The 17,218-nt window shown below is 35.8% G+C and overlaps 1 protein-coding gene across 1 annotated transcript in view; it reads right to left on the bottom strand.

Moving 5' to 3' along the window:
- Window positions 1–17,218, bottom strand: part of RNF13 (ring finger protein 13) — a 157,747-nt gene that overhangs the window by 67,677 nt on the left and 72,852 nt on the right. The window contains exon 5 of the mRNA XM_046657344.1: window positions 1,456–1,543. Within this exon, the coding sequence (XP_046513300.1) occupies window positions 1,456–1,543 (88 nt within the window). The remainder of the gene's footprint in view (window positions 1–1,455; window positions 1,544–17,218) is intronic.

Below are 17,218 nucleotides of genomic sequence, written 5' to 3'. Positions count from 1 at the left end.
TGTTCCAAGTTCTTTCTTGCATATATGAGTCAATGGAACCTAGTAGCAAGACGTATTATGGTTACGTATGTACTCAAAAAAAAAGGAACAAAAATAAAATACTTAATCATGGATGCTGGCACTGTATTTTAAGTTCTGGACCCAACTTTTAATGTGTGTGTGCAGAATCTCCCCCATACCATCAAACAACTCAATTCCCCTCAGTTCTGACACTATCTACCCAGAGACGGCATCAGATTCCACAGGTTAAGGGTTTAGTCTCACAAGACTGCCGCCTCACACTTCAGACACCAGTTGCAACTCCAGGTTGTCACCTGTGCTTCTGACCAACAGGCTATAGATTGGGGGTTCCAACAACCCCCCTCCCTTTTGAGTTCAATTAATTTGCTAGAGTGGCTCCAGAACTCAGAGAAACATTTTACTTACAAGATCACTGGTTATCATGAAAGGATGTAACTCAGGAACAGCCAGATGGAAGAGATGTACAGGAGGGCAAGGGATGTGGAAAGGGTGTAGAGCTTCCACACTCGCTGCAGGGTGCAATTCTACCAGCACCTCCACGTGTCCACCAACCAGGAAGCTCTCTGAACTCCTTCCTTTTGGGTTTTTATAGAGGCTTCATTACAAAAGCAGGACTGATTAAACCCTTGGCCACCAGTGGTGACTGATTAAACTTCCAGTCCTTCCCCTACCCGGGAGGTCAGGGGTATAGGACTGAAAATTCTAACTCTCTAATCACATGATTGATTCTCCTGGCAAGTGGCCCCCCCATCCTTACTTGGGATCTAAAAGTCCCTTCATTAACGTAATAAAAGACACTTTTTAGCATTCTCACTAAATTAAGTGAACGCATACGGATTAAAAATCACTGTCTGATTAAAGCCAGTTATTTCATTAAAATTGGTTCATTTTCCCTATAAGCTAATATTTAGCAGAGAGTAAGGAAAGATATTCCCATTTTGAATGAAAAACAACAGGCATGCCAATGTATGTTAAGGGGCTAATAACCAAAAGGAGTAAAAAAGCACAAGAATGCAGCTTTGAAACTTCACAAGAATATAGTGGCTACTTAGTATATCCGCATATCCTAAAATTTACTGTCGTGAATCTCTAAATAAATCACAAAAATTCTTCAATGGCATCCTTTACTCAGCATGTTTATCTCTATTTAAAGCTTTGGTTTCCCTTTGGTTTTTACTAAAATATTAACACATCTTCTAAAAGGGGACACGTAGGTGAAACAAACAAACAAAAACCTCACTGTTCCAAAAAGAACAAGTCAATGCAACTCCTATTGTGAATAAAATTGTCCAGAGAGGGTTAAGAATTGGGAATTATCTTTCTGATAGAGAAGAAATTTTGCTTTTTAGAAAATGAGAGAAGACAAATCCTGTTAAGTTTTAGTTTCAAAAGGTCTGTCAAACAGGAGAGAAGAAAAGTGATACCTGTACTTACTGTCGTTGGATCCCATGCTAATGAGGTCGTCAGAATCCACATTGTGCACTATGGCTGCTTTGTACCCTGCTCTCTGCGCGTTTAAAACCTGCAAGTCAGAAAACAGTCAAGATTTGAGGAAGAAAGTGCTTTGTCACAAAGTCCCTCAACTTTAACAAACATAAATCAAGTCTACACCATATATCTAAGGACCAGATTATGTATATATATAAGAATAGATCTCAAGTGTGTTCTTGAAACATAATGGATGTTTTACAAGTGATTATCAAGGACTTCTTTAGATATCTTCTCGATTTCATTCATGGCATTAAGTGAAACAAGAAGCAAATAAAGGATAGGGAACCAACCTAAAATATTAAAAGGCCCAAAAGCATTAAACCTGTCTGGTTCTAAAGACGTAGAGACTTGCTGTGATCGGGCTCAAGAGTCATCAATCTACCTCCACTACTTATTAGTGGGATAAACTCGGGCAAATTATTTCTCTTCCTTAATCCTCAGTTTCTCCAACTTTAAAATGAGAATGACACAGTATTTTTCTCATATGTAAAAAATATTTTTTAATACTTAATACCATGCCTAACACAAAGAAATGAGTCAAATAAAAGCTATTCTTATTATTAGCTTCATCATCAAACATGTTCTTTAAAATTCCTTTCTGAAGCTTTGAAAGAATTAAAAATACTTCCAGCCTGAGTTTCTTACTTTGGTTCCATCTAGCTATTTAATCTTTGCTAAAGCTAGTCTCCAAAATAGTAACTTTCGCACCATACGAATATGGCTAAACGTGTGGCAGAATTTTCTTACATGAAAGATCTGAAAAGTACCCAAACATGTTAACACACCTCACTCTAAAAATGCCAATCTGGGGGGGCCGGCCCAGTGGCCTAGTGGTTAAATTCAGCACACTTCGCTTTGGCAGCCCAGGTTAGGTTCCCGGGCCATGGATCTACACCACTCATCAGTGGCCACACTACAGTGGAAACCCACTTATAAAATAGAGGAAGACTGGCAACAGACGTTAGCTCAGGGTGAATCTACCTCAGCAAAAAAACCAAAAAACAAAAAACCCAATCTGTTTTAAATAAAAATAAACCCAGAAATAAGCTACAAATGAAGGATCAGATCATTATTTACATATTATATATTGGTTAAACCAAAATGAAAATAGGGTAAGAAAATATATCTATAATATTGTTTTGAATACTTGAAATACTTTAGAATACTTTCAAAACTATGTATATATATAGTTTATATATATATATATATATATAGTTTTGAATACTTAATATGGTAAGAAACTCTTGAAATATATCACCTTATGACCATCACACAGTGATAAGTCTCTCAAAGTGTTTCTTTATACTTAAACTTCTAAAAAACAGGAAAATTAATCTCAAAAGAATTTTTAGAAGGTCTGACATTATTTCTGTTTTAGTTATCAGCATTATAATGATTCAAAACTCTACTGTAATTTAATAAAAATAAAATCTGAGTCAAGTTCCAAAGGATAAAGGAAAGCCCAAAGAGTCGAGGTCCCAAGAGGGAAAGGAAGGCTCGGGTATTCGACAGACTCTGATTTGAAGGCCAGGTAAGAGAAATGAGGTTCACATATTCAACCCTGGTCAGGCCAGTCTGCTTCGCACAGAGTAAAATTCTCTTCTACAGTACCCTTCACTTCTCTAAAACCACCCCACAATGCAAGCTGGGTTTCCAAAAGAGATGATAATGTAGATTAGTTAGAATAATTTTATCCTATCACTGAAAAAAACTGAATTTGTAGGAGATAAGAGTGCCTCAAGGAATTAATATTTTGTTCATCTTTCCAGTTTCTATAGCATCTATGGAATAGCCTGACACAGAATAGGCACTCATCAAACATTACTTGAGTGAACAGATGTATAAAATATGTGCTTAAATTAATAATTCATGTTATAACGTTATAAACATGAGAGAGAAAATTAGGCAGAAACTTATTTTAAAACTGATTAAAATAGCATAAATAGTTCACTGAAATAGGACCTAATGCTCTAATGTTAGGAATAATGGCAAGAAAATCAACCGGCCAACAAAACTCTTACTAGGAATCTTTTGCAGTCATGCAAGGAAAGGTCAAGAAATAAGTTTACTATTTTGTGTCTACGTGTGCATGTTTTATTTTTAGGTGGATTTTGTTATCCAACTAAAATTGAGAAAATGCCAGCTCCCATAGTCTCTTCCCCATAGATATTACCACTTTCCAAGGGGAGAAAAAAACCTTTCAAGAAGGATATTATAGTTTCTAAGCCCTATTTCTTATTTATTACTTATATATTAATCTATCATTTATTCATTTTATTACCATAGCAGTACAGACTTCACTTAGCGTTTATTTAAACAAAAGTATACTTGCTTGGGGTTGTTATTAGTTTATTTGATGCTTTAATGATCATTTTAACTGCTCCCAAAAGGCTAACCAAGTAACCGAGGAGAAATGTTTCTTTCACATCCAAAAAACGACTGTTTCCAGAGATACAATTTAAGAAATATAAATTCTCTATCAAAAGCTGTTCTCTGCTAATATAAAACAAGTTTCACCTTTCTTTTTTAAGCCAACTAATGTACATGCGCCATTGAAATTATATGATTTAACTTGTTTCCCTGCAAAAATATATATTTGTGAGCAAAGATACAACATGTTAGGGCACAGAGAAGGTTGGTCTCAGGAACCATGATAAAGAGTAAAAAACGCAGTTCAGTTCAATAAGTATTTACTGAGTTTACATAATGAGTGAGGTACTGTGTGTTGTGCACTGAGCAGACTCAAAAGTAATCAGAAACAATCACTGTCCTCAAGGAGACCTCAGTACTCAGGGACATCCCCACAGATCAGCTGCTTTCCTGCCTCCCTATTTTGCTCATGCTAACATCTCTGCCCGGACCAGGTTTTGTCTTCTCAATGCCTATCAGGCCTTCAAATTCCATTATCTCCACGAAGCCGGCCCCGTTCCACATGCTGTCCCCAAACACCCACCTCACTGCTTCCTGCTAGAGTATTTCTATCAGTATTTTCACAGTTTTCTTAAAGATCTTATATAGTGCTTACATTATACTTATGCATACATGTACCAATTCCATTTTCAAAACAAGCCCTTATGGAGTCCTTAAGTCTCCTGCAGTTATCTACGAGTGAACTTTTCTGGTAAGAAGGGGACAAAGCAATTACCAATTTTACAAGAGGCTTTCTGACCCCTAAATTGTTAAGAACCACCAATATAAATGAATAGATTTACAACAATCTGCTATGTGTGTAACTACATCTAGCCATGAGATTCCTACACCAGCACCGAGCAACTGAGGAGAAATGATTCTTTCACACATCCAAAATGCAATTGTTTCCATAAATACAATACAAAGTTGTATCAATATCAAAAGCTGCTCTCTGCTAACAAAATGATAAAATTCCTAAAATAGAAGACTTAGAAAACCACTAAAATAGGAAGGAATTCTGTGAGCACAAGTGTGAATTCCAAAAAATAGAAACATGTTTTAAAAAACTTAACAAGAAGGCTTGGCCAAGGTTTTTGTTGTTGTTTTTATTGATTTCTAAAATAAAGCAATGAGATTAAATCAAGAAACACTATAACATATGGACCAACAGGCTTATGAACACAAACAAGGAAAATATATTGTGTTTATAAACTATAAAACTCATGTGTCAGTCAAATTAAATTACATTTTTAACTAGGCAGCAGCTGGTATTTTTAGGAACACATAAGGCAGAAATACAACCTAAATCATTTAGTAAGCATGTGCAAGGTTTCACATTCATAAAACGCAACCTCAAACACAAGGAGTCAGATGGCAGCAGAGAACTCAAAGATTCATGAAGGAAAAGCATGCACAGTGAACAAACCTAAACTCCAAAACAGACATCAAAACTAAAAACTGTATGAAAAAGCCTTCTGAATTATATTGCCAATCTGCCTCTTTATGGAGACTGATCTGAGCTATGAGTTCAAATTGTGGCAAATGCACTAAATATTTTACATCTAATCAACAAATTAACTGCAACTGAATTATGAGGACCAGGTGGCACCTAACCAAGAGTTTTAAAGAAACATGGGACTGCTGGGTTGTTATTATAAACAGCTAGTAAGTCAGAAGATAGCAGATTGCTAACAGAAGAGCCTTCAACAAGACAGGTTCTAAAAGGAACCATGGAAATGACACAATAGTTTATCTTATTTCCAGACTGGACAAATTGGTAGGTAATGCTGACACTAATAAAACAGGCCTTGTAAGAAGAAAGAACTGATTGTGCTGTAAGGATGATCATGAGCAGAGATCTTTTAAGGGACGTGTAGGCACGAGGAGATGGGGAAACTGTTGATAGAATATATATAACAAGGGTCCAGACCACAGGCTGTATGACCTCTCCGAGCTGATGCTTTACGTATCTTATCCTTAATACCTAACACAACTCCACAATGTAGATATGCTTTCCTATATTTTAGAAATCAGAAATAAGGAAAGGTGGATAAACAAAATTGCCCTAAGATCACACTTAGGCAGAACTGAGATTTGAACACAAATTTATCTGATTAGATAGAGAAGCATGGGGTTTCCCAATGAATCAGGATGAGAACCAGGATTACTAACCTTATTTAACATTTTACAAATGTCTATGGAAAGGAACTGAACCAAGAAAGCATCAAGACTCAGACAACATTAATCTTAAAATCTTGTGGTCAAAATAAAACCTATACACTAAACAGAGTATAAGCCAACAAGAAAAGTGCTAAAACATTGTGGTAGAGTTTACAGAAATTTAGAGGGGAAAAACCTGTGGGCTGAAATAGGCATGGCAGATTTTATGGGACCTGAATTACACCTAAATAAAAAGGAAATGTGGGTTAACAGTGGAAAGAGTTTGGGAAAATTTCTCATATGAAAGGAAGAGAGAAATAACAAGACAAAAAAGCAAGGCATATTAAGAACAAAACAAAAAACAGCAAGAGTGACCTCACTAAGTAAAGAAGAGCATTACTCAAAGGAAGAACAGCAGAGGAGTTAAAAGTATAGACTCTTGGAACAAGATTACCTGGATTCAAATTCTGACTCTGTCATACACAAGCTGTATAAACTTGGCAGGTAACTTAACTTCTGTAAAATGGCCTGATGACAGACCCAACTTACAGAGTTATCTTGAGGATTAAATGATCTAATATAGGTAAAGCACTTAAAATAGTGCTTAGATATCGCCTGGCACATATCAAATAAGTGCTTTGTCATTGCTGGTGAAGGGTCAGAAGCGAGGCGAGACAGGACAAAAAGGGACAGATTGTGCAGGACCCTGAAGACCATTCAGAGAGCAGACCTGGGGTCTCCTCTGTCAAGGGTTCACCGCAGACACGTGAAGGGTTGACATGACTAAAGCAATGTTTTAGAGCAATCTGGTAATGCTTAGATTGATACGGAGAGGAGACACTGAAAATTTAGAAGCTGTTACGACAAGGCAAGATGATGGCAACGATGTGAAAGAACACTATCTTTTTCATTCTTCAAAACCAATTTTTGAACCTAGGAAATTTGGAGAATGCATTTACCCCAAAATGGGAGAGCTGAGAAACAGAGCTTGTTTTCATAAAGAAGAAGGGAATGGCTCTGAGAGGCAGCAAGGTTTCTACACATAGATTTTCTAGGTAAGTAGAATACAACAGATCAGGACTTGAGATAAAAATTTAGAGATTTTCAGCAAATTAGTTCATTTATTCATTCAACAAATATTTGGAATAAATCTAGCCACCTGGTTGTTATAAAACATAATTAAACTTCCAATAAACATTAGCCTTTTACATTTCCTATACTCTTCAACCCCCTTTAACATCTGTACATGAACTGAATTAAGTGTACTTGGTTTCTCCCCTGGGAGGAGACACGACAAATAAGCAGATCTGTGCATATTTCTAGGCTATACACCTGCAAGAATGGTAAAAATGCAACAGAGGTGACTTTCCTTGATGGAAAAGAACCTTGAAAGGAACTCAGTTATATCAGACAGAAGTCTGGATGCTCATGTAAAATGAGACACACCTGGAACAAGAGCATTTTTATGTAAAATACATTTCAAGTTCTAAAGTCTTTATCTGAATTATAGTGTTGTTTTTCCCTCACGTGGAGAATAATTTGTAATGCTTGAACAAGAGTGAAAAGGCAAGCTCAAAACCAGGATTACTTCAGACAGACAGGTAGACGATGTCCCGTGAAAACATGCAGGCATCTCCTGCCACTGCCTGGTGTATCTGAGAACATCCGTCTTCAGGTGATGGGCAAAAGATGCTGGATTCAGAATACCAGCCATTTTAAATACATTCTCTTCTAATTTTAATGGTAATATGACCTTAAGTTTAGTTCATTATTTCAACATTTTTATTAAAAGTTGTTAAAAGATCATTTATTTTCATTGGGAAGCTGAAAGAGAATATACTGAAATATGTCAGATTGTGAGTAATTCATGCAGAATAAAAATATATGTGATTTAGAGGACAATTTCAGTGACACTATAATTTTATTTACTAAAACAAAGAAATAAGAATAGAAGTAGAAAGAATGTAACAAATATTAGGGAAATTCAACTATCCTGGATTAAGTATAACACATCTAACTTGAAGTGTATTTTGAGTGCTTAACCACTAGGAAGACAATGACTAAATTTTCCTAAACTCCCATTTAATTACATGACACCTTTGGTGACTTGAAAGCATCTTTATTTGCTTTTTGTTCTCAACCTACTTTCCTCCCAAGGAATGAACTTAGGTTCACATTTTGAATTGATAATTTAAAGTATTTCCTAGTAGTAGTGTTATTTACAAAAAATCAACAGCTAACATCGTATTTTCTGGTAAAACACTGAATGCTTTCTCCTGACTAACAGGAACAAGATGAAGATGTTCACTCTCACCACTTCTATTCAGCATTGCACTGAAGGTCTTGTCCGGTAACATAAGGCAGAAAGCAGGGGGCTTGCAGGTAAGGAAGAGAAAGAGAGGGAAGAGAAAGAGAGGGAAAGAGAAAAAGAAAGAGTGAACACAGATTACAAAGGAAGAAGTAAGATGCTCTTAATTTGCAAGTTGACACAATCACCTACTTAGATGAATCTATAAAAAGGCTATGAGAGAGGCCCGCCCGTAGCGTAGTGGTTAAGTCTAGCGCTCCAGTTTGGCGGTGCAGGTTCAGATCCCAGGCCCAGACCTACCCCACCTGTCAAGCCACGCTGTGGTGGCAACCCACATACAAAATAGAGAAAAGTGGAACAGTCATTAGCTCAGAGCTAATCTTCCTCAAGCAAAAAAAAAAAAAAAAAAAAAAAGAGAGAGAGAGAGAGGAAGAAGGACAACAGATGCTAGCTCAGAGTGAATCTTCCTCACCAAAAAAAAAGAAGTTACAAGAAGAAATAATTGAGTTTAGAATTCTACATCCAGCTAAACTCTCCTTCAAAAATGACAGTGAAATTAAGACACTTCCAGATAAACAAAAACTGAAATAATCTGTCAGTAGCCTTATAAGAAATATTAAAAAGAGCCCTTCAGGCTGAAATGAATGATGACTAACTTGAATCTACACAAAATAAACAGCAGCAGTAAATATAACTACATAGGTATTATGAAAGCAGTATAAAGATATTTTTATTTCTAATTTTTTTCTTTTCCTATTTGTTTTAAAAGACTGCTGCATAAAAAATAATTATGTGTTGATGGGTTTATAACATATAAAGATGCAATTTGTATGAAAATAATAGTATGATACTACAATAGAGGAGGTAGAAATTAAGGTATACTGGAGCAAAGATTTTAGGTACTATTTAAATTGAGTTAGTATTAATCTGAACTACACTGTTTTAAGATGTTAATTGCAATACCCAGGGCAACCACTATGAAAATAAATTAAAAATATATAGTAGAAAAAACAACAAGGAAATTAAACAGGTCTGCTAAATAATACCTATTTAACACAAAAGGCAGCAGGAATTGAGGAAAAGAGGACTAAAAAAGACATACGATAAATAGAAAACAAATTACAAAGTGGCAGATGTAAATTCTACCTTATAAGTAATTACATTAAACATAAACAGATTGAACGTCCCAATCAAAAGCCAGACATTGGCAGAATGGATTAAAAAACACGATCCATCTATGTGTTAGCTATAAGAGACTCTCTTACTACAAATCAAAGACACAAGCAGGTTGAAAAGAAAAAGAAAAAGATACACAATGCAAACAGTACAAAACTAGACTTTAAGATAATAATTGTTACCAAGACAAAGAAAGACATTTTATAATGTTTTCCATCAGGAAGATAGAGGTACTTATAGTACATATTTGCACCTAATTACAGAGTTCCAAAACACATGAACCAAAAATTGAGAGAACTGAAGAGAGAACTACACAATTCAACAACAGCTGGAGACTTCAATGCCTCACTCTCTCTAATGAGGAGAACTAGACAGAAGATCAACAAGGAAATAAAAGATTTGAACAACACTATAAACCAACTAGACCTAACAGATATCTATAGAACATTCCACCCAACAATCAACATTCTTCTCAAGTGCACATTCTCCAGCAGAGACCACATGTTAGGCCATAAAACCACCCTCAATAAGTTTAAAAGTACTGAAATCATATCAAGTATGTTCTCCAACCACAATGGAATCAAACTGGAAATCAATACTAGAAGGAAATTTTGGAAATTCAGAAATCTGTCAAAATTTAAAAACAAACCCTGAATAGCCAGCCAATGGGTCAAAAAAAGCAATCACAAGGAAAATTATAAATACTTTGAGATGAATGAAAACAAAATATATAAAAAATATGGAACGTGGAGGGGCCAGCCCAGTGGTGCAGCAGTTAGGTTCACACGTCCCGCTTCAGCAGCCCAGGGCTCGCCGGTTCAGATCCCGGGTGTGGACACAGCACTGCTTGGCAAGCCATGCTGTGGTAGGCATCCCACATAGAAAGTAGAGAAAGATGGGCATGGATGTTAGCTCAGGGCCAGTCTTCCTCAGCAAAAAGAGGAGGATTGGCAGCAGATGTTAGCTCAGGGCTAATCTTCCTCAAAAAATAAAAAAATATATATATGGAATGTGGGGCTGGCCCAGTGGCATAATGGTTAGGTTCAGCATACTTCAGTTCAGAGACCCAGGTTCATGGGTTCAGATCCCAGGCATGGACCTACACCACTCATCAGTCATGCTGTGGCAGTGACCAACATACAAAATAAAGGAAGACTGGCACAGATGTTAGCTCAGGGCTAATCTTTCTCAAGAAAAAAAAAGAGGAAGATTGGCAACAGATGTCAGCTCAGGGCAAATCTTCCTCAACCCAAAAAAAAAAAACTATGGAATGCAGCTAACACCATGCATTTGACAAAATCAATGAAAACATGAATGCGTAAAGATACATGCACCCCTATGTTCACTGCAGCATTATTCACAATAGCAAAGACTTGGAAGCAACCTAGGTGTCCATCAAGGGATGAACAGATAAAGAAGATGTGGTATATATATACACAATGGAATGCTACCTGGCCATAAAAAAGGATGAAATCTTGCCATTTGTGACAACATGGATGGACCTTCAGGGTATTATGCTAAGCAAAATAAGTCAGACGGAGAAAGTCAAATACCCTATGATCTCATTCACAAATAGAAGATAAAAACAACAAACAAACACACAGAGACAGAGATTGGATTGGTGGTTACCAGAGGGCAAGCGTGGAGGGAAGAAGGCAGAAGACGTGGGTAAGCACACGCATATGGTGATGGATTATAATTAGTCTTTGGGTGGTGAACATGATGTAATCTAAACAGAAGTCAAAATATAATGATGTATGCTCAAAATTTATATAATGTTATAAACCAATGTTATTGCAATACAAAAATTAAGGGGAAAATCTCATACATAGCAGAAGCAAAAAGAATAAAATATCTAGGAATAAATTTAACAAAAGAAGTACATGACCTGTACACTGAAGAACTATAAAAATGTTGAAAGAAATTAAAGAAGATCTAAACAAATGGAAAGACATTTCATGATTACAGGTTGGAAGACAATATTGTTAAAATGGCAATATTCCCAAATTGACCTACAACTTCAACTCAAGCCCTATCAAAATTCTTATGGCTTTTTAAATTTTTTTTGGCAGAAATGGACAAGCTGGTCCTAAAATTCATATGGAAATTCAAGAGACACAGAATAGTCAAGACAATATTGAAAAAGAACAAAGTTGGAGGACTCAAAATTCCCAATTTCAAAACCTCCTGCAAAGCTAGAGTAATCAAGGCAGTGTGGCACTATGTAAGAACAGAGATATAGATCAATGGAATAGAATTAAAATTAAGAAGGACACAATATTTCATATGTAGAATTCCTATCAAAAATGTTTAACTTGAATCTAATCATGAGGAAACAATCAGACAAATCCAAAAAGTGAGGGGCATTCTGCAAAACAACTGGCCTGGATTCTTCCAAAATATCAACATCACAAAAGACCAATACAAGATGGAGAAACTTGTGCATCTCACCATGATGGAGTAACTGATATGGATTTCCCTTCCTTTTACAAATAAATAGAAAACTGAACAAAATTTATGAAACAGCTGCTTTCAAACACTGGACAACAGTCAGCACAGGACTGTGCTCCCTGAGCAATGGAAAACAAGGTGATGTCTACAAATGTCCTGGCTTTCTGCCTGGAGAAATGTTGTGGACCATGGCCTAGCAGAGCAATGCAAACTAATACAGAACACAGTAGTCTCACCAAGTTGTGGACACAGAGACCTGAGTTCAAGGAAGCCAAGGTGACTCAAATTTGAATTTCCAGGTTAGAGTACCATAGAGAAGGGAAAGTACTTCAGGAATCTGCACAGGGTCCAATTGGGTCTTTGGCTGAATATGAAGATGTGTATGCATACACTGAGACTCTATGAAGCTAGACAAACAAGCCCATTGGGACACAAAACCAACTATTGAGGAGCTTAAGAGGAACAATTCCCAGAGCTCAAACAGGGTCAGGAGAATTTCAAATTCTAACCAGCCAGAGAGGGACAACCACCTTGAACACCCAAGGCATTCAGAGGATACCCTAAAAGGATCACAACTTAGTAGAGCTAAAATAGTAGTTCTAGAGTAAAGGCTACTCTTGACCACGTTGAACTTTAAAAACAAAACTCAAAAGGAGCAAGCCCAACTGCAAGTAACTTAAATGCCAGTCAACATAAAATTAAATGCTCTTTACAGAAAGACAATAAAACCTAGACACTCAACAAACATAACACAATATCCAGCATCCAATCAAAAATTACCAGACATGCAAAGAAGCATGAAAACGTGACTTATAACCAGGAGTAAAATCAGTCAACAGAAACAGACCCAGAAATCACATGGATATGGAATTAGCAGATAAGGTCTTCATAACAGCTATCATAGATAATAATTTATTGTAATTAAATTTATTTACAATCATATATAATATAAATTACATTGAACTATAAATTATGTTTAAGGATTTTAAAGAAAATATGAACACAACACTGAGAAAAACAGAAAGATACACACATACATATATATTTTAAAAGACTTCAAGAGAAATTTCTAGAGAAGAAATACACTACATCTGAAATGAAAAGTTCACTGGATGGGCTTAACAAAAGATTAGATACCGTAGAAGAAAAGACCAGTGAATCTAAAGATAAAGCAATAAAAATTGCCTAAACTAAAACATAGATATAGAAAGCTGGCAGAAAAAGGATCAAGAACAGTTGTAGATTAAAGGAGACATGAAAACTAACTCAATGTGTAACCTGTGATTAAATCCTGAAATGGTTAAAAATAAAACTGTAAAGGATATTTTGAGGACATTTTTAAATTTTAGGAAATTTTAACATGTATTGTATATTATTAGATAAAATATACTACCTAAAAATATATACTATATATATATATACTAATACTCTGTATTATTATAGTATTTATTGATATTAATTTTCCTAATTGTGGTAACTGTGTTTTGTGGACATGTAGGAGAACGCTGCTGTGGGAAAGAGAGAATAATAAGACATAAAATATGGGGCTATTTTAAAATAGTTTAAGACAAAACACTTGGGAATTACTAACAATGGTAACTTCAGCAGGATACCTACGTTTTCATCTTTGTTATTATATAAACCAACCCAATCTCACATAATTAACTTTAAATAGAATAATTTTCAACTGTGATGGTTCATTAATAAAATGAAAAATGTGGACTACTTTCACCATGGTCTCAAAAAGATAATAAAAAGAAAATCTTGCTGCACTGAAAGATAAATGAAAATCACAATAGAAAACTAAATTTGTGGTAATTTATATGTTAAAGTATTTCCTTAAAAAATTAATGAAAGATCATTTTTGCATGCCTCTTGGTAAAAACGTTAATTATCAGAAAAGTAAGTCTGTTATCACCTTGAAAAACAGAGATGATAAAATAACATTTAGAGCATCCTGAATCCAGACTTTATATTCCTTAAGGAAAGGATCTATTTTGTTTACTTGCACACATCTCAAGCCTAGAAGAATCTCTCTCACATAAATACCTGTTTAATCAAACTAAATCACAGCTAAGGTAACTGTCTACCCAGCTCTACTCAGCAAGATACACGCCACAAAAATGAAATTTCCTTCTATCTGTTGCTTAGTTTCCTCTAAAAAACATGCCAAAAATTTTACTTCATTGTGGATAAAAAGTTTCCAAAATATTTTGCATCTTTCCAGCCTTCCACAAAAAGGCAGCAAATGTGATTGACCTTTTCCAGTGACCTGGGGATCATCATGAACAAGCTTCCCCCTCTAGCTGGTTTTCCTCCTTACGGTAAGCATCGAATGTCACTTCCTCTCTCTCTGTGCTTACTACTGGCAGACTGGCAGACAACCAGCAGTGATACCAGCCTCACTTCACTCTTGTAATGTTTTCTATAATAGACAAACAAAGAAGTAAACCTGATGAAAATTCTATTCTTTAAAAAAATTAAGTATATAAAAGTTCCAAGAAAAGCTCTCAGGCAAAGTATATGGTTTCAGTGCTGGAGCTTTGTGGCATTTATCACAGTAGCACAAAGGCACGTTTCCTTCTCTTATCTTAGGTTATGTTCTAAGAGCACTGATCTTTTGACAAATGGCATTATTACAACTGTACACGTTTACTTAGGCTCAGAGATAAGTTGAATTTAATTGTTTCATTAGAAAATATTTTTGGTAGGGCTGGTAAAATCTGTGTTTATATACAAAGCCCTACTTATTTGTTTCAAGTACAGCAGAAAACAAATGCCAGAATCCTTGGAACTTTAAAAATCAACTAAAGATTTTATGTTATGTTCCAGTGGCAGCATTTTAAAGCCAATCTTTGGTACATGGGAAAAAAAATTTTAAATATTGAGGCTAGTGAAAATTGTGGGTAGGACCTTGGTGAACTTCTCTGTTTTTAAATAAAAAGAAAGACCACATATCAGAGTATTATACATAGCATAGGTCAGAACTGTTTCAGGAAACTTTATTAGAGGCTGAGTGTTGTATACATACTGGGACAAGAGTAAAAATAAATTTCTTACTGTGGGTTGCAGTCAAAAAATTTTGAAATTTCAAAATGTTCTGTGGGCTGTCTGCAATCAGAAAAGAGATGTGTGCTTTTCCACTCACTGCAACAACAATATTCTGTAACATACTGTGACAAAATCAGAGTCATGAGCTTATGACTTTGAGGGTGGCTATTTCCAATGACGTTTTAATACTCTATCTGATATATAATTCGTACTGAAGATTAAAACTAAAAATAATCTTTTTTCTTAGTGACATTAAGAAAACCCAAAAAAACCTTTATGTGCAGCTATTTCTGATGCTTGCTATTAGTTTGAAATAAAGATTAAAAAAAAAAACCTTTACTTTGTAATGAACTATACCAGTTAAAGTAAAATACATTAGTTAAAACTGCTTAAATCTTTAATTTTCAGAATTGCAATTTAAGTTTAACAAAGGTATCCATAAAATAATCTCTAGTTACCTATGTATATTACAGCACATATTAAAAGGAAGAATCTAATCTAAGTTCATACTTTTTAGATACTGACAGGATTCATATTCCAACCAAATCTTAATTATTTCTCATACTAATACAGCAGAAGCTCCACTTCAACCCACCTACCACTGTGAAAAAAGTTTGCTGGAAGAACTTTTTGCACAACAAAAGTATAACTCTCTGAACTTGCTATCAGCCTTCGAGGAATTTCCAAGTAATGAGGGACTCACACTGAAAAATAACCCTTGGAGCACTTAGAATGCAAATTTTGATGCTCAGCGCCACCCAGTGGCAGGTCTCTGTGTATATTCCTCCCTTTACTGCCTATCCATTTTCAAGATCTAGGTTCTGTACTAAAAGCTCAGTACCCAGAACCGCATAAAACATAAGCTCTCCTCCCAAGAAGCTAGTGTGAGAAAAGATACACCCATGGGTTTTTTAGGCTAGAATCAAGTGAGAGGGAAAGAAAATAATATTATGGAGCAAAAGAAGGAATCTACTTCAGTAAAGAAACAAGAAATGCACAGTACTGATGGGGTTTGCTCCGTCCTTAGCAAAGAATCTTTCCTATCACAAGCGTCTTCAAACACAACACTGAAAATGAGCAGATTTAACAAGTCGTCACTTTATCATACACTTAACATCACTTTATCAAAACATATGAAATTACTGTAAAAATATTCCCAATAGGAAGCTCCCTCATGAAGATCAGACATTTGCAGATGGAATAAAATCTAAAATATACACAATTTACCTGATAAAGTCTTTAATGAAGTCTGGTTAAAGTAATTAACAACTTTAACAAATTAACCTTAGTAAGTAACAGGTCTCTCTCAAGCTGAACACTGAGTACTCAGATATTCATTTTACAATTATTTAAATTGTACATACATACATTATAAACACTTTTTCTGAGTATGCTGTGTTTCAAAATACAAAAAGGTAAGAAGTCAGAACAAAAAAGACAACAGCATAACGCAGATCCTGAGTGGTTTTGGAGCCCGGCCTCTTCTGCGCCCCCTGGCTATACACCAGGTGTGGGCAGCTTCAGCAATTGGAGACAACTGGAGCTTCACTTTACTTTACGAGACCTCCACGGATCCTCTGCAGAAAATGTAGGCTAACTCTGCTTCAAAATCTTTCCAAATGCCAAGTGAAAAATTCTCTGGAAAACTGATTTTCGTTTCTTTCAGAACTGCCAACACCAGGCAACAGTTAACTCATCCCTCAGCCTGGGTACAACCTACCCTTTCTCCCAACCGAGATGTCTAACACAGGAGAAAAAGCTGTTTTCCATATAAGGGAAAGAGATGAAGTACAGAAATTAAAGGGGGACTTAGAGAACAGAGAGAGTTCTCAAAACCTGGCTATGACATTCCTTTATCGCCTGAAGAAGGAAGAAGAAATTAAGAAGTAGAATCTCTCTTGGGTGATCAAAGCAATGCAGATGAGAATGCAGCAACAGTAGAGGATTCAGACGTGAGTGTCAAACCTTTCACTCTACCTGTAGGACAAAAATTCCTGGAAATGTTATGGTAGGGAATAAGGAATTGTTGAAATAGACGCAGAAGTGCGGCAGCAATCCTGCCAAGATTAAATGCCATTCTAACACCATCGTCTCCCGCACGGTACTTTAGGATTACTACAGGCCGTGTTGGGAAGAACTGCTCCACAGAAG

Source organism: Equus quagga, chromosome 1 (assembly GCF_021613505.1).
Source record: "Equus quagga isolate Etosha38 chromosome 1, UCLA_HA_Equagga_1.0, whole genome shotgun sequence".
NCBI lineage: Eukaryota > Metazoa > Chordata > Mammalia > Perissodactyla > Equidae > Equus > Equus quagga.
This window is presented reverse-complemented; position numbering and strand designations above follow the sequence as displayed.